At 42.6% G+C, this 27,139-nt stretch overlaps 1 protein-coding gene across 3 annotated transcripts in view; it reads left to right on the top strand.

The window, feature by feature from the left end:
* The first annotated feature begins 1,155 nt into the window (after positions 1-1,155).
* ERI3 (ERI1 exoribonuclease family member 3) overlaps positions 1,156-27,139 on the top strand; it is a 395,911-nt gene continuing 369,927 nt past the window's right edge. Inside the window, exon 1 of one of the 3 annotated variants that reach the window (XM_029617885.1) lies at positions 1,156-1,322. Coding sequence is in view for 1 of the 3 variants with exons in the window: in XM_029617883.1 (XP_029473743.1) it covers positions 1,671-1,689 (19 nt within the window). In the remaining 2 variants the exon portion in view is untranslated. Of the gene's footprint in view, positions 1,323-1,346; positions 1,368-1,542; positions 1,690-27,139 lie in introns of those variants that run through there. The other 2 variants (XM_029617884.1, XM_029617883.1) reach the window with 2 other exon arrangements.

Genomic DNA, 27,139 nt, shown 5'->3' with positions numbered 1-27,139 from the left:
AATCTGCAGATCTCGCATTTTTGAGCTTATACGACAAGATGAGGAGGCTGGATCAACTGGGGAGCTTGCAGGATGAAGAACCAGAGGGATCTGGCTGTCTTCGAGATTGACTGGGCAAACTGGTGGTCCTATGGGAGATATGCAAAGTAGGTCTGCGCGAGTAACCTCTTAAAATTAGGAGTTTACTTATGCACGGTAGGTGTATTTTAAATCATAGATATGCAAGTGCGCACATGATTTAACATTCAAGCGTACTCCCGCTTGCGTGTCAATACGCATGTGTGTAGGCGCATGCACGCTCATTTTAAAATTAGCCTGTTTGAGAATAAGTGGTCCGATTTCTTTACTCTGAAAAAGGTTTGCTTTTCCCAGTCCAGGGGTCAAGCTACAGTTTTTTAGGCCTCTGATTAAGTTGTGGACTGAAGTCTATGTAAGTGACACAAAACAAATGTCTCCAGCACATACTGAGCAGAGTTTGCACCAAAGCAGGCCCTGTGTTGTAGAAGTGCAGGGGAGGATGGGAGCCTGGCCTGCAGCTGGGGAGCTGAAATCAGGACATTTCCAAACACTTTATTCTTCCCTTTTTTTTTTTTTTTACCAACAGTACTCCAAAAATCAGGCCAGTTGCGAACCCTAGTACTGATCAGCCACTTCACAGCTGAAATGTTCCTGTTTTCTTAAAAGAAAAAAACCCCCAACTAATTTTTAGGCTTATAGGAATGGGTGGGTTAGAAGCCGGACTGGGCTGGGCTGAAGAGAGGGGAGAGTAGGGACCTGGAGGTAAGTCCGTGTATCTTGCAGAGAAGAAGAGATGCTGGGCCCTGGTCGCCCTGGTAACCGTGCGCTGGCCATGCTGCTCAGGGCCCTGCACCACGCACTGCAGCCCCGCACTGCAAATCTCCCTAGCAACAGCCGCGCTGCATCCTTTACCGCATCCTCCACCCAGAGCCACTGTCCCAGCCCCCAGCTCGCACGCTCAGAAAACCAGAATACCGTCGGCGTGCTGACCATCAGCCTCCCACACCTGCCGTTCCGCTCGCCTCTCTCGGCGCAAGGCCGACTGGCCCTTCCCCCCCTTCAAAAAATTACGCCGTCACCCGCCCGTAAGAGGAAAAAACTACTGCTCCCACAATCCTCCCCCACGCCCGCCGCCGCCATATTGGCCTCACAACCGCGCTTGACTGCGAGCTGGGTTGGCGCTCTGAGCGGAGATGCCCGCCTCCCCGGCCCCCATTGGCTGGCGGCCGCGGCAGGCGGGCGCCGGATTGGTGGCGCGGCGCCGTCCGTCAGTGGCGTCTCCATAGACAGGGTGAGAGTGCGAGGTGAGTCGGTGTGTTGGGGGACTCATGTGTTGGTGTTAAAGCGATGTAAAGCGCTGAATCTCCTCGCGCTTTTGGGGGTGTCGGGGGCTGAAGGGTGGGGTTAGCTGGACGGGGGCTATGGGCCTGCAGGGGTAGGGGGCGGCCCGGGCTGCAGGCATTGCCTGGTGGCGGGGTCCTTGCAGTGCTGTGATGTCAGGCTGCGTTCCAATGGGAGAGTGGGGCGCTGGGGAGGGGGCCTGGGGGTGCTCTGCATTGCTGTTGTGGCCTGGGCCGCAGGACTTGAGGGGCTGCCTGAAACCTGCCCTGCTCTTTAGATCAGACTTGAGCTCCTGGGAGGGGGAGAGAGGAATGGATCCCTCACTCTTTGGTACTGAAACTGGATCTCTTTGCATGGCTGGGGGGAAAAAGTTACTCTAGCAGGCTAGAGAGGGGCCTGCTGAATGTGGGTGAGGGGGAGGGAGAAGAAAAGTAAACCATATTTATTGGTTCTGTAGCTTGTGAAAGGAGTAGGAGTAAGGAATGTAATTTGAGGGGCATATGTGGAAAAGGATTTTAGAATGGGGGCAAAAAATATAAATTGTGGGAAAAGTGTTTCCATCCTTTGTTTCAAAATTTGTTGCAGTTGTATTTAGTCTTGTAACACTATATTGCATGCTAAAAAATCATCTTAATAGATCTTAACTCTTGTATAAATGGCCATTAGTTATAGTAAGGGGGTATTGTGGAGGAATATCCTCCACCCCCCCCCCCTACCCAAAATCCCCACTACCCTCCTTATCCACCTATGCACTTTGCTAAGTACAATTTTCTAATGAAGTGTATCTTGGCTTGATAAGAAGGTACATCAGTCTCCTATGGCTGTGTAATAATGTGCAGTAATGGGTTTAGTTTCCACCATCGTTGAGAACTACCTGGAACAGGCACACAGCCTGAGGCAGATTGTTTTGGATCAATGTGATCATAGAGACTTTTACACTAGATTAAGTTAAGGCAGACTTTGGTTGGCTCCATGCTTTATGATGGTACCACATTTCCCACTTGTTCAAGCTTTGCAGTGTAGACTCTGTTACTGTCCTTTGCTATTCATGGAATAATTGAATTGTATATTGCATGTGCTGCTTCTGAAAGCAGAATTTCTGTACTACTATGTGAAAAGAAAAGATGTTATGAAAGATGGATTGTTAGAAATATAAATATGTGCACAATATAGTTAGATAATGTGTTATTTTTGTAAATTTATTTTAATGTCTGCTTTTTGTGGGCAGTTTTGTTCTTCTCTGGACATTAGTTTTCATTAAGTACAGTGGAATGCCTTATGATTTCTATCTGTCACTTTGCTATTTGGTCACATATAGAGACCAACAGAGTTATATGCGTAAATTGAAAAACATATGGATGGAAATTGGTAAGGACATACACTGCCACCACCTCACCAATGATTTAAATATCATTTAAACAGTTAACTGAGTGCTAAATGTGTTTACCTAATTTGTTGGCTTTTTCCTTGTGATGATATTGTAAGTCGGGGAATCGTCCTGCATTACTTTATATTGCAAGTCTAATTATCAAAATTAACTTTTTATTTTCTTAAATTTTTTATGTAACTGTTTAAAAAGTGTACAGTTGTGTGCAGAAGTTTAGGCAACCAGTGAATCTCTAAGTGAACAGAAGTTGATACAACCTCTACTGGTACAAAGTTAAACAACATCTTTTCTGCAATTTCTAATGAAAAGTAACTGTTTGCTGATTTTAACCAAATGCAAATAATAAAACAGTGGATACCCTTTGGGTCAGTACTTTGAAACCTCTTTTGGCAGAAATAACAGCTTCCAAACTTTTCCTTTTGGCCTTGAGAATATTTTTCCCACTTTTTTTCTAGCTCAGAAATCTTCTTGGGTTCCTTGCATGCACTGCATGGTTCAGAGCTCCCAGAGATTTTCGGTAATAGTCTGAGAATTGCAAGGGCCATGCCAAAACCTTTGTTTTTCTTTCCTGAAAGTATTTCTTGGTGATTTCAATCACTGTCTGCCTGAAATATCCAACTTCATTTTAGTTTCAGTTCTTCATTGACCGTGGACCTCAGCTTCTAGGATATGTGGATATTTAGTTGAATCCATTCTTTCTTCCACCCTCGCCATACTACCCTGCACTGTTACCTGCCACACAATCCCAAAACATAATAGATTCACTCCCATAATTAATGGCTGGCAAGGTGTTATTGCTTCACCCTTTTTTCTCTAAATGTATCTTGTGTGGTTGTGGCTGAACAGTTCAATTTTTGTTTCCATCAATCCAAAGCACTCTGTTCCAAAAAGTTTCAGACTTATCTAGGTTTGTTTGCTGTAGATGATTTTTGTTGTCATCAGAAACGTTTCCTTCTGATAGCTCTCTCATACACAGCATTGGTTTGTAAGCAGGGTTGTACTGGTGGACACTGCCTGCAGTGTCAGTTAAACTTTCCCAGCAAATTGTCCTGCTGCAGGTGATCTCTCGGTACTATTTTGCAGATCTGACTATTCTTTGGGCAGTTCTGTCAGATTTTTCTTGGTTTTTCAGATCTTTCTGGACTTCAGCAGTTCATGTAACTTCCATTTCTTAATAGTGATGCTGATAATTGAAATAACTAGCTGGAAGCATATATATATATCCTGCCCCCTCCTTTGAAAGAGTGAATAATCTCCATTTTCAAATGCTCAGACTGCTGCTGCTTAGAGGAAGCCATGGTTGTTGAAAGTAGACAGAATAGCAATCACAAGCTGACTAATTGCTTGACTCGTTAGGCACTCAACCTTTTGGGCCTTAACTTTTTTTAAAAAAGTAGTATGAATCAATTGGCAACGTGTTCAAACTTTTCACACATGCCATATTCACTGTTTTATTATTTTCAATGTTTTAAAAACAGAAAATAGTAACTTTAGATTAAACATTGCAGAAAGATATTTTTAACATCATACCACGTAGAGGTTATGTTGGTTTCTGTTTTCTTAGAGATTTATTTACTTAAAACATTTTATATTCTGCCTCATTCAATCGTGGATTGTATTAGGTGAATTACAGTTAAAAAACCCAACTATTACCGTAATTATGGACATGACTATAATACAAACAAACAAAAGCATTAAAATTATTGCATTATATCTAATATCACTAATCGGTAACCTAATTTTATGAGTATATCTTAACTAAAATTAGGAAAAGCCCTCTCTGAAAAGAGAGGTCTTCTGGTTTTTCCCAAAAGTTGTTAATCTTACTTATCTAAACTCTAGTGGGATCAATGATTAAAAAAACCTCACTTGCAAGTCTTCTGCAGCTTAATCTCTTTAAATGAAGGGACAGCAAACAGTTGCTTATTTGCTGTGTGCAAGACATGCCCAGGGGTGAAGTAGTTCTTATAGATACAATACTCCTTCTTGTTGTTTGAATATTAACAGAAACTGAAATCTAGATGCGTTGGGAAGCCAGTGAAGCTCTTTCAAAGATGGGGTAATGCTCCCTTCATTGGCAGCAGGTGATTGAGTAAGCAGGCTGTAAGTGGCACTTCAGCAGGTCTACGAATAGTGCATTATTACACTAATCTAGTGCTTAGTACCAGCGCTTGAGCTGTGGTGCAAAAATTGAATTTAGATAATACAAATCTTAGACAGCGTACCAACCCTAGTTTGTAGAAGGTCAACTTTACAACCAATCTGTGCAGTGGCTGCATTGTGAGGGAAAGCATCAGTTAGACCTAAATCTCTTACTTTAGTCTGAAAAGTAAAAATGTGATTATGGAAATACAGAGCTGGAGGACGATCAATAATGGGGTCTTTTTTAGATTTAGGGCCAACTTGTTCCCAGTCATTATTTCTCCCATTGATGTATTCAGGTAGGAGTGATAAAACACCTGCTGGTCAGACCCTAGTGCACTGGAAAGTTGGATGTTTACAGCTGTATATATGTTATATTGTCACTTGTTCTAGTGGATGCAGATAAATGTTGAATAGAGCGGCTGAGAATGCTGACCCTGAGGCACTCCTGGTCTTACGCGCTTTGGAGTGGAAAGGTTTGCCCCACTTTTACCTTCTGTGAATGATAAAGTAGAAACAACTGGCACCCTTTTAAGATGGCACCTCCCACTCTTAGGGTCTCCAGGCAAATAGACAGGAGCACACGTGCAAGTTAGTAACATTCATGGGGGAAATATTCACGGCGTCCAATAAGGTTTTGGTACCATGTCCTGATGTGAACCCACATTGATAGTCGTTAACAATGATTTTTCATCTAAAAAGCTAATGCAGTAGTTTTAAGACATATTTTCATCTATTTTAGCCAAGAATGGTAAGTTAGAGAGAGGCCGATAGTTGGCTAGTTCATGAACTGGATTCTTTTGGACCGATCATACAGTTGCCGTCTTTAAGACCGTGGGTAGTAATCCTTCTCAAAGGGGCTAATTATTATGTTGGCGACGTGGTCCAAGAAGATTTGTCTCTGCCTTCAAATTGTCCAAAAAGGACAAGGAATCTAATGGGGGAAGAACATTAAACAACAATATTTGGACTCTTGGGGGTAATCTGCAGGCGCGGCACTTTCATAAAAAACCTGCTGAGCAGACTGGATGTTTTTCTGCCATCCATACTATTTTACTCTGTTGCCGGGGAACGTGTGGCATCAGTGAGTCGACGTTTACTCTGCTTGTACCTGGGGCTGTCGGGTAGGGTCTGGAGTAAGTTTTAGTTTGAAGGATGGCTGTGTCACAGAATAGTTTGCGAGCACATTACAACTGTGAACATTTGTCGGCTACCTTTTTAGAAGAGTTTTTTTGTGTAGTTGGTCACTTTGGAAAAACTGTTGAGACCTGTTTATGTGCCCTTTGGAATTGATCCTGGAAATAGGCTACCTTTTGCATAACTTAGTGATTTTTCCTTGTACCGTGCTTCTGCGTGGTCGCGTTCATCCTTGTACGTTTTATTTCCAGCTCTATCGCCTTTTGGCACACCATCTTTCTTTTTAACTCTAGGGTTTCCTTGGTGAAGCATGCTACCCCTTTGGAGAAACTCTATGAGAATTAGTAGGTCTTAAAGGGGCGTGGTAGATGAGAAGATGATTGAGCTATTCAACTCTACCTTAACACCCTTTTCTATTAGAAGGGGATCCTTTTGCCTTGAATTGTGTTAAGTCACAGAGCTCATCAGCTTTACTGAAATGAGGGCTAAGATAAACTGCAGTAAATGATGGTTTGTCCAGGGCATCACTGAGGTTAGAAAATCGTTTGCTTTAGCATCAGTGGCCGTCTCATCAGACAAATACTTTCTGTGGCTCGCCATTTCCTGATTCTGTGCTTGCCATGTGGCTGCACCATATGCTCCTCCTCTGGCCTTTTTAAAAATCTTAACCCTTGCTTTTCCTGCTTAGAGCCTCATAGTTTTAACCATTTTCTTCATAAATGATATTCCCCAGGTCTCTCTTGTCCTGTATGTCTGCTTGATTAGATTGTAAGCACTACTGAGCAGGAATGCTCTCGTATGGTATTCTGCAGGGCTGCGTATGTCGGGTAGAGCTAAAACACTGCTGAGCAGTACAAGTAAGTCCAGCATTACCTGGGAAACTCCCAGTGAGGAGGTGACCAGTAGTAGTTCATCCATATACTGGGGGGGAGGGAGTTTGTCCACATGGATATTTAATTAATTCGGCTTCGCCCAACAACAAGAACATTCCATATCTGCCAAGGACTTACTTCTAGGTCATCCCCAGCGTGGCTCACCACATGGCAGCAGGCAGATCACTACTGGGCAACCTGCAGGCCCCACCTGCCAAGCCCCAAGGCTCTTTAAGCATACAGCTGTGTACAAAAGTTTAGGCATCCTTGGTCAAATGATGCGAACCTGGAGAAGTGCCTGCACTTATATTATATTATATACAATATATATATATATATATAAGTATATTATATATACTTATATTATACAATATATATATATATATATATATATATATAAGTATATTATATATACTTATATTATAGCTGCACTGTCATGGATCTAGGGTTAAATTGACAGAGGAAGAAACCTTGTCCTGAGGAGGATAGGAGTCAGTTTTCGGTAAGGGCAGATTAACCGCCTGAAGAGAGAAATCTGCAGGACACGGAGAGCCACACCTTAAGTGTACTTGAGGCCATTAACATTCTGCAGTGGACTCGCTGGCCATTTCCTTCACTTGGGAACATGAGGCAGCAATATTCCTTTTTCTTAAGGAAACCCTAAGAAATTGCCATGCTGGGTCAGACCAAGGGTCCATCAAGCCCAGCATCCTGTGTCCAACAGTGGCTAACCAGGCCACAAGAACCTGGCAATTACCCAAACACTAAGAAGATCCCATACCATTGATGCAATTAATAGCAGTGGCTATTCCCTAAGACATCCTGATTAATAGCAGTTAATGGACTTCTCCAAGAACTTATCCAATCCTTTTTTAAACCCAGCTACACTAACTGCACTAACCACATCCTCTGGCAACAAATTCCAGAACTTAATTGTGCGTTGAGTAAAAAATAATTTTCTGCGATTGCTAACTTCATGGAGTGCCCCCTAGTTCTTCTATTATCCGAAAGTGCAAATAACTGATTTAATCTACTCGTTCAAGGCCTCTTGTTAATTGAGATTATAAGCAAAAGTTTAGACCCAAAGTTATTCATTCCCTTGCTGAGCTCTATTAAGTATGGGGGTGATACTTCCTTTGCTCTCGTAGATGGCGTTATTCTGCCCTGATTAGACAGAGTTCTCTGGAAGTTATGTCACATCTCAAGTTCATGGGATGCAACACCCCAGATATAAAACTGTTGGGTATACAAATGCTGAAAAAATAAGAACCCATTAATAACAGATCTTAGAACTGATAATAGATTTGTCCTATTACGTACCAGCAAGTCAAGCAGATGTTTTAATATTGAATGATGCTTCTGACGTAGGACACCTTTGCCCACTGCCCTCAAGATCAAGAGTGAGTAAGGGGTGTAATAATAACACACAGACTTTTAGTTAATCACTTCTTCTGGAATTCTATCCAGGTTGAGAAACGTTCTTGTTATAGTCTGATAGATGGTCAGTATCCCTCATTTATTGCATGCCTGGTCAATAATCAGCTCCACTAGTTATACTCTCCGAGACCTTTACAAATCTTCACCTCTCAAACAATTATAATATATAATTATAATAACCATTTAAACGGCTATTTTTCATCTCTGCTTCTTACGTGCACCACCTCACTCCCTTTTGGACACGTGCAAAACATCCTCTGTCACGCACACTGCTCCCACCACCCCCACCCCCCTCGACAGCACGTGTCGGCCTCCAAAATGCACATGCAAGGCAATTCAAGTACACAAAGAACCGTCCGCAACGCGGGCCTCTGTCGCACGCGCCCCAGATCATCACGCATGCATTTTGAAGTTTTGTGTGGCCCGTGGCCTACTCCTTTCCAATCCTATTTTGTCTTCCGCCTCTCGGTCTTAGTTAGGAGAAGTGCAGCAGCGAGGCCGGGGTTACTGCTTTCACACTGCCCTTAGTGCAGTTCTGTCCAATGCCATCACAGAGTTTCCGTGGAAATGAGTGTGATGTCATAGTCTCAGTTTTATGACTGACTCGCAGGGGGATGGAAGGGGCACCTGAGACCAGGTATGGTTTGCAGTTACAAAACGTGATCCGATTGATCCTGAAAATGGAAACTGACGAACGGTTTTGAGTAATGTTTTCAACGTTCTCACTTCTAGGTTATCTTTAAAGTGTGGGAAGGTAATTTTTTTTTTTTTTTGCCTCGTGGAACAGTTTGACTTCTGATTTCTGCATGAAAGTGTGAGTACGTGCATTGTCCCTCGGCTGCTAATGATAGAAGCCTTTGTGTTGCCTGCCTGTGATCTTGTTTATTGGGTAAAATCTCTGTTGCCCGCGTGCAGTGCACAGAGAAAAACGAACTAGAAAGCTCCCGATGTGCTCTTTCTGTAGCCGTTGTCCACCTGAGCTGGCTGCTCCATTTTCACGGGGCAGTCGCTGAGGCCTCGCTCACACAGTTTCCCCCTGTAGATGCAGAATGGGAGAAAACCCTCAATGATTCAGGCCCTGAGTACGTGTAAAAGGGACCTAGGTCATTCGATCTGAGCTGAGAGGTGTATGAAGGCCTCTTGCATGTATCGGGAAGTTTCGGTGCCACATTAGGGCATCACCTGTCTCTCTCTCTCTTTTTTTTTTTTTTTATTTTTTTTTAGCAGCGTGCAAGTGTGGTTGTTACACAAGCCACAAATCCCAGAGTGCCTAATCAAATAGAAACCACAAATATCAGTTGCAGTGGGCTTGCTCTTTTGGAAGGTCTCGGTCTGGAATGGGATACTGTAAGTGTAGTCTTGTCAGGGCGGCCTTCCAGCTGCGCTTATCCTTCTGGGGTGCTACTGATGACGTTTCCCAGATTTCTTGGTAACATCTTTGGTTTTATAGGTTCACCAAGGATGTAAGTAATATGTTTTGGGGCCTGTTTTTTGGTTCTGATTTAGGCTGATCGTATTTCTCACCGGTTATAGTGGTGGTTTTTTTTTATTTTTTGTCCATTATAAAGGTCATTTGGGGACTCTTTCAGCTGTTTTTAAGCAGCTTCCCACACTTACATTGCTCAGATGTGTTTATTCTTAGAAGCCATCCACATTCAGGCCTGTGAAACCAGGGCTTTAATGTAAGGCAAGAACTGAGGCATTAGTGCCTAATATGTGTTTTTAAAGAGCCTACAAGGCCAGATGTAAAGGTGCTTCTAATGTGGACCAGAGAGACAGTGCTTAGGAACCTAATATACTCGAGCTGGGGTTCTCAGCCCATTCCTCTGGCCACACCTAGCCAGGATTTCCACAGTGAATATGCATGAGACTTATTCACATGCTGCTTCTATTATATGCAGATGTCACCAATAAATAAAATCTCTGGCCTTTCCTTCACAGTTCCATGTGGGTAACAATGCAAAATAAAATGTAGTAATCAAACATTATACAATGGAATGCCACAAACCCCCTGGCAGCCGTGTTCGATTTAAGCACCAACTTCACCCATTATCAAACATCTGTTCATCTAATGCATATTCCTCGTGGGGACCACGGCTGAGGAAATGAAGGGGTATGGGGAGTGTGTGCAGGGTGCATGCTGGCGCCTGACCAAGTATCTGTGCTGGCGCAGGGCACAGTGTGGAACGTGCGCTGGTAATAGGAGCATGAAGAAGAAAGCTGGGTCAGACCCAGGTCCATGGAGCCCAGTGACCGGTCTGGGTCACGGTTACCTGGCAGATCCCCAGTAATTCATCGATTTCTTGTATCTCACTCCTGGGGTAAGCGATGTGTCCCGTTTCCTTGCCTGGAGACCCTAAGAGAGGGAGGTGTGATTTTAAAATGCTTCCAGTTGTTTCTACTTGATTGTTCATAGAAGGTAAAAGTCTTTTTTTTTTTTTTTTTCCTTCAGGATCTTGTCCAGTCCTCTTTTGAACCCCGCTGTGTTCATTGCCTTGACCACGTCCTCTGGCAGCAGAGTCCATAGCCTGATTGTGCACTCAGAGGAATAATATTTCCAATGATTTGCTTTAAATCTGCCGGTTGCTCGTTTCATGGAGTATCCCCTAGTCCTAGTGTTGTTTTGAAAGGGTAAATAACCTTCCCCTATTTACCCGTTCCACGCCATCATGATTTTTAAAATCTCACTCGTTTCCCCTCTGTGGTCTTCTCCAGGCTAAAGAGCCCTATTATATCTGGCTTTCTCCATAAAGGAGCTTTTCCATCCTCTGTCACTTTTGTCACACTTCTCTGTAACTTGTCTAGTTCGAGATGGGGTGCCCAAGCTTTGCTTGCCCCATGGATCAGTACAAAGGCATTATGATATTCTCACTTTTTTCCTCTCTTCTTTTCTAAATAATTCCTAATATTTTACTTGCCTCTTTGATTGCGGCTGCATCCCGAGCCAAAGCTTCCAAGGCATTGTCCATAAGGACTCCGCAGTCCTTTTCCCAGATGGTGACTCCTAGCATGGAAGCTGGTATTATCTACCTTATTTGGGATTCTCGTTTGCACTTATCCACATTAAGTTTAATCTGCCATTTAGCTGCCAGTTTCCTAGTCTCAGAAGGTCCTACAGTTCCTCACAATCTGCTGCCGTTTTAATGACTCAAAACAATTTAGTGTCACCTCGCTTGGTGTTCCCCAGATAATTTAGTATAATGGCACAGGTCCCAATACAGACCCTGGGGGAACTCCACTTTCTCTATTTGGAAAACTGACCATTTAGTCCTACCCTCTGTTTTCTGTCTCTTTTTATCCAGTTACCAGGCCTCAGCAGGACTTGTGTCCCATGACCTTGCAGTTTCCTGAGGAGTCTCTCATGAGAAATGTGACAACAGAAAAAGACCCTATGGGCTATCTTGTCTGCCCATCTGAGGCACTTTGTCATATGCCTTCTGAAAATCTAAACATGCTATATCAACTGGTTCACCTTTACCTGCATGTTTGTTTATACCTTCAAAAATATCTAGTAAGGCAAGATTGCAAAAACCAGGTTTACTCTCCCCCATTAAGCATGTCCGTCTGCTCTGCTCCCCTGCAGCTCCTATCATTAAATATCTGAAAGTGGGAAGGGGAGGTAAGAGCAATGAGAGTAAAGGTTGGAAGAGACTGGGGATAGTGCTGCTGCAGGGAGATGTGTGCAGGTGCTCTTGGAGATACTGAATTTAGTTGTGGGTGGACAGGGTTCATTATCAAACATTGCACAGCCCTGCAATCAGAAAGACAAGGTATGACAACCATTTAAATACATCACAGGTATAAACGAGTCCAGCATCTTTTGGAGGTTATCAGCCTCTCGAGCAAGGGATTTGATATGAGGCTGGAGAGGGGCAGACTTTGGGGGTGAGATGAAGAAGCATTTCTTACAAACAGAGTGGGGGATGTATGGCATAGCCTACCAGGGTAGGAGGTGGGTCCATAAATGGTATTAGAGCATAAGAAATGCCATGCTGGGTTAGACCAGTGTCCATCGGGCTCGGCATCCTGCCATTAGAATTCAGGAAAGTCCGTGTAAAAGGAGGAATAAAGTCATATTCTGCAGTCTGCTGTATTCTAGTGGGACTAGAGGAGCCTCATGGTCATAATCTACCCTTGTATTTATGTTTTGGTACAGTCCCTCCGCAGCTCTAGTAACTTAGTAGATGATGGCAGATAAAGACCAAATTGGCCCAGCCAGCCTGGCTAGGTGAGATTCTGCCTCTGTGTAATGCAACCCAACACCACCAACTCCTCCTGTCCCTCCATATCGTTTTACCTTCCCCCTTGGCTGATAACCCACTTCTTCATATCTATCTGAAACACGCCCCAAGAAGTTCTGGCCTGCACCAGTGCTGCTGGTAGGCCATATTAGGCCTTGCCATCTTCGACTTAGATTAAGCACTTGACTTGTAAGAAGCAAACAACCAGGTCCCTTTCATGCCTATTAGCATGTCTTGTAATAATCCATATAACCATCAAAATTAGTTGTCTGAAAATACCCAGGCTGATTGAAGATTTGGGAGTTAAATCATGACCCCTCCATGGAGGTTACGCCATGCCATCTTGGAAGCCCCCTTCAGTCATACCACTGTCGTTTTGTGGTGGTGTCCCACCCTCATTATCAGCCTCTTTGCCACTGTTTGTTTGTTTAAATTACATTTGTTTCTCACTCATTTAAAAAATAGCTCAGAGAATATTACAAGCATACAAAAGAAATACAAAGTATGATAAACTAATAAAATAGCACTGCATAATAAAAGAAAACCAAACATACAAAGACAAATAACACACAACACAGTTAATATCAGCATATAAAACACAAATAACCAGCACATAACATGAAGCTCAGCCAAAATACCTTTAAAATTAAAACAAACAAAAAAGCAAGTTTGCACGCTTAAATGCCAGATAATGCTGGTAAGCCTGCTCTCCCGTGGAAGGGAGTTGTATAAGAAACGGCAGGAGGTGGTGACCCCACCCCTTCATTCTGGTCGAGACGTAAGTTTTCCATAAAACCTTTAAAGCCTCACAGGTTAGACAGAATTTAAAAATATGGAAATGTAAATTGCTTAAACTAGGAGAAGTTTGGCCACCGAGCGTTGCATGAGTTGCAGCCTTCGCAGTGACTTTTCACAGAATCCCCATATATAACCCAGTCCAGCAGTCCAGTCTGGATGACACGAGCGCATGAATAAGAGGGGCAAGATCTTAATGAGGGAGGCCACTCTTTGGGACCGTGGGCAAGTCACTCCCCACCTCGGGAACAAACTCGGATTATAAATTCACTGCATTTCACCTTGAGCTACCAAGGAAAAGGCATGAGGTACATCTCGATAAAAAAGCAATCACTGGAACCTGGTCTTACAATCGAGGTTCGGTGAGCTTTTAAGGACGCCCCAAGACTCTGTACCTGGAGCTTAGGTGGGAAAAAACATCCCTTTGATTGGTGGAAAAGAATGTGGAGGGGACGAGCTTGGAGAGGTCGCATTCCAGCTTCAGCCGATTCCTTTTTTGGGCAATCGGTAATGACTGGTAAACAGGTCTTTAAGGTTTTCCATTTCACTGGCCAAATTCCCTGCCCATCGGTGAAATGTTAATGCCATTGGGCTGAATATGCTCTGCTAAAGGTGCCAAATAGATATTGAACGCAGTTGGTGTCAGGCTTATCCCAGGCTTTTAGGAACTCAGTTTTGACTCTTCAGAAGTCTGTTCCAGGCACCCACCAGCCTTTCCATAAGCAAATATTTTCTAACGGTGCTTCTGAGTCTCTTCATATTGAGACCTACAGCACATGGTCCTCGGGGAAAGGTTGGCTGCTTGTGCCTGGTCTATATCTCATCATATTCCCCCGTCTCTCCTTTCCTCTTCTCTTGGTTGTGCCCAATTTCCTGCAGCAGAGTTTTCAAGATTCTGCAGCAATTAGCTGGCAGATTTACATAATCTTGCATAAAGATTCACATCCAGCTATGTAAGTGTCATTTAAAAAAAACCCATTCATATTGTTTTTAAGCAATATTTAAATTGTATACAAATACACAATTTACCAAGTAATAAAATTCAACTATCTATCAAAGAAAGAAGTGCTGCAAATGTTTAGCTATAGAAAATCACATTTTTTTGGTTTCGAATTTAAATTTATTTATTTTTATATACCGACATTCGATCTGAGATATCACATCGGTTTACATTCAGGTACTGTAGGTATTTCCCTATCCCCAGAGAGCTTACAATCTAAGTGCAATGATCCTTCTCTTTAGATTTTCTTGAGAAGGTCCTTGTTGCCTTTCCTAATGTATGGACATGCCCCCAGTATAGGCAGTCTGTCATGCTGTTGATTACACAGAAAAATGTGTGGGCATATATTGGGCTCATGGTAGTAGACAGCCAAAGGGGTTGAATTAGCACAGGTTTGAAACTTGTCAAGCCAGTGCCTGGCAAGGCTTCTATGAATTGAAATGAATGCCCTCCCTGCCAGCTGTGGGACACCAGCAGCTGCAGACTTCCAAAACACACATCCAGGTCTTTGTAGCTGCTTTATGATTGGCCACATCTTCCAAGGATCAAATATTCTGACTCTTTTTTTTTTTTTTTTTTTTTCTCTCTCCAACTTCACCCCTCCCCTATTGTTTACATGAGGAAAGGGGATGGAGAACAAGAGAAGGAGAAGGTTCCCTGCAAACTATTTGCGAGGGGAGGGAGCTGCAGCAGGAGCAGCGAGAGAGCTGAGACTGGAAGCAGGCAGGCACCTGGTAGTTTTCTTCAAAAGATTGAAGTAAGAGGTAGGAAGGCTTCAGGAAATTGATTGTGTGGCAGGTTGTCAATTATGCAGCAATGAGCAAGTTTCTGCTGTGGCCATACTATGGCAATTCTGGATTCTCTTTCATAAGAGAACCCTTATATGAGGGTTTGATACTGGCGCTGATGCTCACAAATGAGGAAAGCATTTCTAATATGTTGCGTAAGCACATTGGACTCAGGGTGGAATGAAGAGTTGGCAGTGCTGGACCACAAAAAGGAAGGACCGTGCATTTCATGGCAGCTTTATTAGGACAGAAGAATAGCTTGGGAGGAATCTAGGTGGAGTAGAGGAGCAGTGGGCAAAACTAAAAGGAACCATTATGAGGGCAGTAAGTCTAATGTTAGGAAAGTAAAGGCAACAGAAAAAGTAGTCAAAGAGATGACTGAGAAGGTAAGGTTGAAATGATTAGCGGCGAGAAAGTACAAGGAATCACTGATGGAGGAGAAACTATGTGAGATAGTAAAATCAGGAGATGGAAGTTTGAAGATGTATTAGTGGGAGGAAAAAATGCAGGTGTGGGATTATAAGACAGAGGGAAGAACGGGGACTGGGATAAAGCAGAAAAGTTAAATGTGTTGAGTGTAATATTCACGGAGGAAGGGATTGATGAAGAAGTGCACATAAGTGATGTGTGAAATAGCAAAACAAAAGTGAATGCCAAGTGAGAGAGGTGCTGGCAGCTCTCCTGACAAACTTATTCAGTCACTCCCTGGAGCTTGGAGTAGATCTGAGTGCTGGAGACAGGCAGGTGTAGTATTTCTTCACAACAGCAGAAGCTTGAAGGAGACTTGCAACTATAAATCTGAGCTTTCTGATGTGAAATCTTGAAGCCAGGGGATTACAAGACTTGAGGCAGCATTGATTCACTAGATGGAGAAGTCAAACAAATACAATTTGATGTCTTTTGACTGCATAATCAGAGAAGGACACTTGATGCATTTTATGTAAAGAAAATACCAACTCGCCAATTCAACCTGGCCAGTTATTCCTGTTCACCCTGCAAGGTTATATCACAGCTGTAGAGCATTGCTGCTTGTAAGAGATTTCCCTTTATCCAGGGCAGTTTATCATACTTCTCAGTTATAATCTGCCATTTTGGACAAATGAGCATACAAAATCCCCATATTATTTATGGACTGACGTTTATACTCTGGCTTTCCAACATCTGCCCAAGATGACTTGCATAGTAATGCATTTTTGCCGTAGATAAGCAGGGCTGAATTAGACATGATCTGTGGGTGATGTCATCAGGCGCCACTGGACGAAACTGTCTCTAAGCTAGAAGAGCTTTGAACTCTACTGAGCATGCATGTATGTTGCTTCTAGAATCTTCTGAGTCTGTTTTTGTCTGTGCTACTGCATGGCGACCTGAACAGACTTTCCTGACTGTCTCCTCAGTTACAAACAGAATATTGTTCATCTCTCCTTGCTACCAGTAGCAAGCCTCAAATAGTACTTTTCAGTAGTACAAAAATAAAATAATGAAGATGTTGAGCAGACCGACCAGCGGATTCAAGGCCTGCCCCTGCAGATGTCTTATGTCTAAGATGGATGGCCATGATCTTTTCTATTACTGCTTAGGTCCAGATCATGAGCAACCAAACTGTGCAGTATGTGGCCACATGTCTCCTTCATACCCAGAGGATGAGAACAATAAAGATAGCCTCCTTGTGACCTGTAAAGGGCAGGTCTTGGTCACATAGTCTCCAGTCTTCCTCCTCATCCTGAAGTGTTGACTTGGGACAAGGATCCTCAAGTATGGAGGCCCATAGTGTGTCAGTTTGTAAGATGGACAGACCACAGCAACCTCGGTTATTGGACTCCAAAAACACCCCCTATTGTCTAAAGTGCAACATTGAGATCCTTTGATGCAGTCAGTGCCATCTAAACCAGAAGCAGTCGATAAAACACCAAGATAAAGCTGAGAAGGCATCAAAGTCACCAAAATGCATTGACAAACCTGCACCAAAAAAAAAAATGCCGCTTAGCACATCCAAGAAACATCGACAGTTGGCTAAAAAACAGGATGCATTGTCGCACATCTCAATGCAGACAAACTCTCTTGCATTGTTGCACCTGGTGCATGGGACCTAGACACACACATCACTGATGCAATCTGTGTCAACCCCTTCAATGCTAAAGTCATCGCATCCAGAAAAGCCTGCACCATTGCAAACCTTGCACCCTTCCTCCATTCGCTCGATGCATGACTTGTCTACCTATCTTCAGACGCTCTACCCATTGCAGGCCCATCTGTCCATTCATTGCTGAAAGACATCACGGAGTATTTCATCTCCATGCACCGTCTGATCGTTTTGATGATCACCATGTCTCTCCTGCCTCTGTCTATTCTGGTTCTTTTGCAAGGCCAGGAGAAAAGGAGCAGCGCCTTCCACCTACTGGCGATTCACCTAGCGGAGCCATATGCCTACAAAAATAAGTGATAAGTTTCTGGAATTCCTAGTCAAATTCTGTTTGATGTTTATAGCTGCTAGCTACAGTAGAGATTATGCAGTTTAGCTTATCAGGATGGCAGAAAAGCTTAAGGCAAGTGAACCAAAGATGATGTAGCTTGGCATCTCTACATCTACGTTAGAAAAACAATGATTCCTAAGAAAAGATAAAGAAGCTGTTTACTGTTTTAGCTGACCTTTGTACATGTGCACAGTGCATGGGTATTAGAATATTAATTGTAGGAAACATAGATACAGAAAGATAGTTTGTTACAATGCTTTTATTCATTTTCTGTTGGACAAGATGAATAACATAGAAATGACGGCAGAAGAAGACCAGATGGTCCATCCAGTCTGCCCAGCAAGCTTTTTGGTTCTATTTCCCTTCCACCTCCGTCATCGATGTAGTTAGCAGTGGTGGAGCTACATCTAAGTGAAGTATCTAGCTAATTGGTTAGGAGTAGTAACTGCCGTCATAGCAAGCTACTCCCACGCATGTTTATCCAGCCTGTGCAATTCATTCCTTGTTGATGGTTGTCCGAATATAAATCATCTTTTCATTATTCCCTCTGCCGTTGAAGCAGAGAACTATGTTGGATATACATTGAAAGTGAAGTATCAGGCTTATTTGGTTTGGGGTAATAACTGCTGTAACAAGCAAGCTACTCCCTGCTTTTTTTGTGGATGCATAACCTTTTTTTTTCACATTTCCTCTTGCTGTTGAAGCATAGAGCAATGTTGGGGTCGCATTAACCGTGTGTATGTTTTTTGAATAAGGATATTAATCGCCAGGTAGTAGCCGTCATTCCCACAAGCCGCCCCCATGCCTCTTCACTTCATTCACATCCTCTAGACTTAATGGATCCACAGTGTTTATACCATGCCTCTTTGAAATCCTTCACAGTTTTGGTCTTCACCACTTCCTCCAGAAGGGTGTTCCAGGCATCCACCACCTTCTCCATGAAGAAATACTTCCTGACATTGGTTCTGAGTCTTCCTCCCTGGAGTTTTAAATCGTGACCCCTGGTTCTGCTGACTTTTTTGCTCTTACATATAGAAGATGTAATTTTTGCTGCAATACATAGAGCCTTGGTTTCTCATTTTTGGGCTGATGGCCTGGCCTGTTAGATTAGCATGCTTCTCTGATTTTAATAAAGAGGAACTGGGATTGCAACCTGTCTCTGGTATTTCTAAAGTATTTTTGCACAAATTCAGGCAGTGTAACGCAGAGCAAGGGGTTTGAGGTTTTCCAGGAATTCCCACTTATTCAAAAAAGTCCTCAAATATTAAAAGTGATTTTGCCAATACAAATATATATTTATGGTGCTTTCCTAGTGGAAGCTCAGCCACGTCTGCTCCCCATAACCACCTCACTACTGATGACACAGCTTCCATCCTAGAGACTTTGGCTGTTCTATTAGGCAGCTCCTGTCTAATTCACCTTCAATCACAGAAGACCCTATTCTGGTCTCCAAGGAGGACTGTCCACCTCTTACCCCAGTTCAAAGATCTCAACAGGTCATGGATCAGATCACAGGTATTGTGAAAACTTTCTTCTCATTTTTCATCCCTGAACTGGAAGAACCCACTTTCCCACTGGCTAATCTGATTCTTCCCGCCCCACCAGAAAGAATCAGGTGAGGAACTCCACCACTTGCTGCTGCCTCCTCATCGAACCACAAAAAAATGACTTCCAGTGACATCCCATGTATTCATCAGAGGACTCCTGTGGAACTCAGTTCTCCATAGTCATCTTGGTCTAGCCAACACTCTCCAGTAGAGTCCCCTGGCACCTCTACTGGCATCCCAACCGACCTGCCTCTGGAGCCACTGGGACCATACCTCTCCACCTGAAGACTTGATATATTCCAGGTTTGTGGAGAAGGTGGACACAGCTTTCAAAGTTTCTTATCTTATCAGCCCTACCAATAATATTGTCTCTTGCCACTCTAGCTGCAAAGACAACCGGCTCAACAGCTTCCTTTATGGGGCCGTCCCAGGGAATGTAGGCAACAAAAAATGCAACAGCAGTCCAGCAAACCTGGGCAGAGTTTTTAGTATGACCCATCACTTGCTCTGCTACACAGTTTGGTGCGAAGATCCAGCTTTTCTTTAAAAAATGGAAACAGATCACCTGAGACTACGGGTGTTGTAAATCCATTTACAGGGGTTACCATCTACACTTCAAGACTTACCCAGTGATCCCTCATACCGCAGTCCCTCCTCCAAGACCCCTCTGTTGCCACAACTACATCAAGAGGTAACACAATTCTTCTAGTAGAATGCGATTCAGGAAATTACCCCACCCTACAAAATCAGAACATCTATTTCCCATACTCTTTTTGATCCTAAAGAAAACAGGAAATTCACCTGATTCTAGACCTTCGAAGTCTCAACTGCCATCTCCACAAGGAGAAGTTCAAGATGACTTCTCTGGCAACAGTCTTCCCCTTGTAACAAAACAATTGGATGTGCTCTTTAGACCTGAAGGATGCATATGCTCACATTCCCATTCACCCTTCATATTAGTGTTACCTTTGCTTCACTGTGTAGGCTCACCATGAACAGTACAAGGTCCTTCCGTTAGGACTCTATTCAAGCCCTTGAGTCTTCACAAAATGCATTACAGTAGTGGTTTAATGTCATTTGGGCACCAAGATTTTTCCATACCTGGACAACTGGCTGCTGATAGCCCCTACCAAGGACACACTTTTTTCCCTTCTGTCTTTCTGTTCCCTTCTGTCTTTCTGTTCAGCTGCTACCAACCAAAGACTGTTTGTTTTTTTTTATAAACTACAAGTTCTGAAAAGACTCAAACCCCTCCTCCACTTCCATGACTTCAGGACGGTCCTCCAAACCACGCTATTTGCCAAGATAGACTATTGCAACGCTCTCCTCCTGGGTCTCCCCACCTCCACCACCAGATCACTACAGATGCTCCAGAACACGGCTGCCAGAATCCTGACCAACTCCAGCCGAGTAGCTCATATCACGCCCATCCTCCGGAACCTTCACTGGCTTCCAATAAACTACAGAATTCTACACAAGTCTCTCACCATAATCCATAAATCCATCCACAAACAGCTACAGCTCGACCTTCAGACCCCTTTCAAACTTCACACCTCCACTAGACCCATCAGAGAAGCATACAAAGGAACCCTGCAAGTCCCCTCAACAAAAGCCACACTTCACTCAGCCACTAAAGAATGGGCATTCTCAACAGCGGGACCTGCCATATGGATTGCCTTACCCTCGGACCTCAGACTAGAACCCTGCCTCCTAACATTTAGGAAAAAAGACCTGGCTATTCCTTCAAGCCTTCCCATAACCTTCAGAAACTTCAAAATGATACCTAGTCATACTCAAGCAGTTCGGCATCTGCTGCCATTCTAGTTGCTATTTACCTTGTCTATCCTTTGTTTTCTGGCTACCTCAGCCTCCAAGTTCTACCCTTCTTGTTTAATGTAACTTTTGCTTCTTGTAAAATGGTTTGTTTAAAGTTGTTTACCCCCTTGTTCTGTATAAACCGATGTGATATGATACTTTTCATGAATGTCGGTATAAAAAAGAGTTAGTTAAATCCTTGGGATTTATATTGAATGTACCAAAGTTTGTACTGTTATGCACCAAACACGCATATGGTGCTTCTCCACGGGTACAAGAACACTATACTTAGGTTTTGGAGAAAGTATAACTTTTTATTGAGCAATATAAGAATTCTTGGGAGATGCTGGATGCCAGTTCTCTGACAAACTGACTGACCAGTATCTCATCTGTATACATGAATTGATCCTTCTTATATAGGTAAAATACAATGCAGTACTAGGTCAGAAATTCATAAGTTGCATGACCACCTGGAGTATCATTTACATAGGTTGTCATGTCAACAACATGATAGAGTATCCCTACATTACCGTGACCAGTTCTCCAGGTTGGGCCCCATTTGCCATCACTTTTTAGATAATCCTTTGTTCTGTTAAAATCTTTCAGTTCAGGGCAATAATTACATCTTAGGCTGTGTTTACAGATGCCCCTGTAATGTCATTCTAGCCTGAGGTTCTGACCATTTCCTTATGCTCTTGTGACCCTATAATTAGGCATTACAAATTGTCACCAGCTTTAACTGCTGTCCAGGTGTCCATGGAATTTCTCCAGGTCAGGCTTAGTAGGGCATTTATTTATTTAGGCATTTTTATATACCGAACATATTGTATACACCTCATGTCGGTTTACATAGTTTAATGGACAGTCTTTAACGACCTGTCCTAAAATCATTTCCTACAATATGCACATACGCCCCCCCAGGCACCCTACATAACAACCCCTCAACCCTTATAGAATACATTGCAACGAATATCTCCATTGACATTCCAGCCATCATACTTGGAGATTTCAACTTGCATGTTGATAGCTCCCCTCGCACCCCTTCTTGTGACGCTTTTCTTGATTCACTAAATGCTTTAGGATATAAGCAATCTATCCATTTTCCTACCCACAAGGCGGGCCATACCCTCGACCTTCTATTCACCAATGCCCTCATACAAACTGATCACCCTTCCCACACACCCATCCCCTGGTCAGATCATCACCTCATTGAAACCTCTCTTTCCATTAAGACACCCACCTGCCATGACAACACAAACATAACCATTCACTACAGAAAAAATTGCACAAGAGACGACCTTACATCGGCTCTCGCCAACAAACTTGACCACCTAGAGCTCACCAATGCAGACACAGCGCTTACCTCATGGTTTGACATCACCAATAGTATAGCCAACACCACCTGTCCCCTACAATCCAAAAGTGTCCGCCCACAAAACAACAAGAGTAAGAAACCATGGTATTCCCAAGAGTTAAAAAATCTCAAACAACTCCTTCGGAAATCTGAAAAGATCTGGCGCAAGGATCCCTCACAAACACACCTGGCACAATTTAAATCCTCCCTAAATCTCTATAGTGACAAACTTAACAAGACAAAGCGAGACTTCTATGCCAACAAAATTCATCAATTCCAATACAACCCTAAAGTATTATACGATTACGTGAATTCTCTCACTAAAACAGCTACCCCTCACATCCCTGATGTAGTAGCCAAATCCAAATGTGAAGAACTTGCCACATTCTTCCAAACCAAAGTCGACAATTTGCTATCCAAGTTCTCCTCCTCTGCCAATCTTACCAACCACTTCGAATCTAACATCAATCAAACAAAAACCAGCAATTACACCAATGCCCTCTCCTCCCTAGACTGCACTTCAACATTAGAAATAGAAACCTTTATCAAGAAAGCCAAACCTTCCACCCACCCATCTGATACCATACCCACTAAACATCTTCTTACAATACCCAACATCATTGCCAAACCTTTAACAAAAATCATCAACCTATCCATTAGCTCTGGACAGGTGCCGCTCTCCCTGAAGCAGGCAATAGTCAAACCTATTCTAAAGAAGCCCAAACTTGACCCTTCTGATCCAGCTAATTATCGCCCCATATCCAATCTTCCATTCATCTCTAAACTACTTGAAAAAACTGTCAACAAGCAACTCACAGAATACCTAGAAGAAAATCATATCCTGGCCTCCGCACAATACGGTTTTCGAAAATCTCATAGCACTGAAACTCTTTTACTTTCCCTGACAGACCACATTATCAAAGGATTTGAGAAAGGGCAATCATACATTCTTGCCTTCCTTGACATCTCCTCCGCATTCGACACCGTTAGCCATCCCATTCTCCTACAGCGGCTAACTGAAATCGGTATTACAGGTGTTGCCCACAATTGGTTCAACTCCTACCTTAGTAATAGAGATTACAAAATCCAGCTAGGAAATCACGTATCCAAGGCCATCCCCCTCAACCGAGGTGTCCCTCAGGGATCCTCCCTATCCTCAACCCTATTCAATATTTACATTCTGCCCCTCTGTCACTTCCTCTCCAGTCTAAACCTCCCTCATTACATATATGCTGATGATGTTCAACTGCTTATACCCATCACTGACTCCCTAGCAAAAACCATGGACTTCTGGAATGAAACCCTCCAGTCCATTAACAATCTCCTTTCCTCCATCCACCTTGCTCTTAATACCAATAAAACTGAAATTATGCTCATCTCACCCCAAAGCCAACCGATCCTCCCCCTTTTCCTCAGTTCCAATTTACTCAACAAGTCCGTGATCTGGGTATCATTCTTGATGGTCACGTCACACTAAAGAAATTCATAAATAACATTCTAAAAGACGGCTTCTTTAAACTCCACACACTAAAAAAACTCAAACCCTTATTACATCCCCCCGATTTCCGTACAGTTCTCCAAACCACAATCTTCGCCAAAACCGACTACTGCAATTCCCTACTCCTCGGCCTACCTAATAATGCCATCCATCCCATTCAAATCTTACAAAAACACCACAGCCCGGATCTTGACCAATTTACGTAGACATGACCATATTACACCTGTTCTAAAAGACCTACATTGGCTTCCAATAGCCTCCCGCATACAATATAAGGCTCTCTCTCTCATCCACAAAGCCCTATACAATCCCGAAATGAACTGGTTCAATGAATCCTTCCGTTTACACCAGTCTAATAAGCCCACCAGACTAGCACATCTAGCAACCATGCCTATCCCCTCTCCTAAACTCTATAAACTCACTTCCACAAGAGCCCGTGCACTATCGATAGCCGGGCCGACCCTCTGGAACAAAATGCCTGTTGAACTACGGCAAGAAGAATGCCTCAAATCTTTCAAGCGGAAGCTCAAGACCTGGCTCTTTGCAAAAGCATACACTTAATTTTTCACTATACCTCACCACTGTTCCCACTCTCCACACTCCTCCCCTGTTTTCCCATTCTACCGCCCCCACTCTCCCCTCCCTCTTCTCCGCCACCTTCTTTTCTTTCTCTCTGCCCCCCTCTTTCCTTGCTCTCCTCCCTTCTCTTCCCCATCTTATCTCCTAGCCTGATTAAAATTAACCTCATAGTTTTCTTTCTTTTGTACATATGTATATAATTGCAATTCTTGTATATAATTTTATTGCAAAACTTCCCATATTATTGTTCCCCCCTCTCGTTAATGCCTTGTTATCATGTTTTTTACTGTTCAATGTAAAGCGCCATGCCGTGCGTTTGTTTTTGCGTTACAATGTGAACCGATATGATATCCTGGATGAATGTCGGTATATAAAAATTTTAAATAAATAAATAAATAAATAAACTACTAAAATCAAAGAAGGATATCACAAGCTCCTAGTTCTCAGACGTTTAAAACCTTTCCTAAATTCATTGGATTTCAGAACTGTCTTACAACTCTTAATTTTTTCAACAATAGACTATTGTAATTCCCTTCTGATTGGTCTTCCATTCATTAGCATCAAACCTCTGCAGATTCTTCAGAATGCAGCAGCTAGAATTTTAGCTGGAACAAAAAAATATGATCACATCACCCCAATACTAGTGTCGCTTCACTGGCTTCCTATTAAATCTCGAATTGATTATAAGATCCTGACCATCATTCACAAATTAGTGAATGCTGATCACCATAAACATACTGGTTTAAAAGTCACTCCACAAATTACCAAAAAAAAATCTTCGATCTAATAACACTTCTTGTCTAAATATTCCTCCCATCAAAGATGTTCGACTATCATCCACTAGAAATAGAGCTTTCTCCATTGTTTGTCCAAAAAAATAGAACTCTTTTTTTTATTTGAGAACTCAAACCAATATCAAAAAGTTCAAGAAAGATCTAAAAACTTTCCTTTTTCATACAGTCTACATTAACGATCATCTATATCAACAATCCATCTACAATCAACTCAACCAACCAAACCCAGGCACGAAAGAAAAAGTATCTACAACTAGCATCAACCATATTCATTACAATTTGGAACTTATACGAAGTAATGATAGAATCCCTCCTTTATGATAAATTAATACTATTACTGTTACTTCCCTTTTTTCCCTTTTCCTTCCATTTCTCTCCCCCCCCCCCCCCCATTGTTACTTTTTTGTAACTATGTATAATTTATCTGTTTTTGTTTGACTTTGTAAAACGTTATGATGGCTGAACCGAATGACGGTATATAAAAATGAATAAATAAATAAATTCAATAAAATAAAACAATAAATAAAGATAAAAATAAACTAAAAATACAATCACCCTGTAAAAACATATAAAATTATATCCTAATCATTCTAAAATAACAAAATAGCCAGAAAGGCTAAGATAGCAGAGGATTCTGGGTCAGTTTCCATCTCCATGTTGGTCTTGAGCTCAGGCATATATATCAGTACTACAGTCCATTCAGACTTCAGTTCATTGGTGTGATTTATAGTCACCCACAAGAATGGGGTTTTTTTGCCCCAGAGTGAGTCTAAACTCTCTTTAGAGTGGCAATGACTTTACTGAAAATGTGAGTTTCCACAGCCTTTCAAGTGCTGGTCCTTCTGGGCTAATTGGCCACAGCCATTCATATAGTTCCTCTAACCTGTTTCCAAATGAGAATCTCATTGGGTTCTCAGATCACAATGGAACCAACTTTTGTAACCCCTTTCATTATGTCTTCATCACCCCTCAGATGAAAACAAAAAATGCTCTGGTGGCTCTACCCATCCAGAATATAAGAAGGCGTCCAACTCCATCCAATGCCACATCAGATAGTCCTGCTTATCGATGCCTCCATGCTAGGGTGGGGAGCACACAGTGGACTTTACAAGACATAGGGTCTTTGGGCAAGACAAGAAAATCAATATCAAATCTACTGGAACTCAGAGCAATATGCTATGTCTTGCACGCTTTTTGCCATATTCTCAGGAGAAGCATAATTAAACTGACAATCAAGTAGCCATGTTCTATGTCAACGAGCAGGGGGGAATAGGATCATGGATCTTCTACCATGAAGCCCTACACATAAGGCAATGGTGACTCCCAACTACATAACCTTTCAAGCATCTTACCTATCAGGTATCCAGAGTATGATAGTGGACAGGCTTAGTAGAATATTCAGCCTGCACAAATAGTCATTACACCAGGATGTAGCTGACCATTTTTTCCAAACATGGGGATGTCTGTGGATTGACCTGTTTGCAACAAAGCACAATCAAAAATTAAATCAATTTTGCTCCGTTCACCTGAGCCCTCTACACAAGGTCTAAGATGTATTTCTGATACCTTAGAACATAGACCTCGTGTACACTTTTCCTCCAATACCATTTATATTTTGGATGAGCCAAAAGACATTGAGAGGTTGCACCACGATGATTCTCGTAGCACCAGCATGGCTGAGGCAACCTTGGTATGCGTATCTCGTTCAATTATCCTCCACATTGCTAATTTCCCTGGAAGACTACCCGTCTCTGCTTTCCCAAGAAGAAGGCAAACTCTTGCACCCTATACTACTTTCCCTTCACCTGACAGTATGGATGTTGAATGCACAATCTTGAAGAAATAGTCCCTCTCAGAACCCATCCAACAAGTCCTCCTTTTGTCTAGACAACCTTTCATGAGAAGCAGCTACTCCTTCAAATG

The sequence above is a fragment of the Rhinatrema bivittatum genome, chromosome 10 (assembly GCF_901001135.1).
Source record: "Rhinatrema bivittatum chromosome 10, aRhiBiv1.1, whole genome shotgun sequence".
NCBI classification, from domain to species: Eukaryota; Metazoa; Chordata; class Amphibia; order Gymnophiona; family Rhinatrematidae; genus Rhinatrema; species Rhinatrema bivittatum.
The sequence above is the reverse complement of the archived record's forward strand: the minus strand, read 5'-3'. Positions and strand labels throughout refer to the sequence as shown.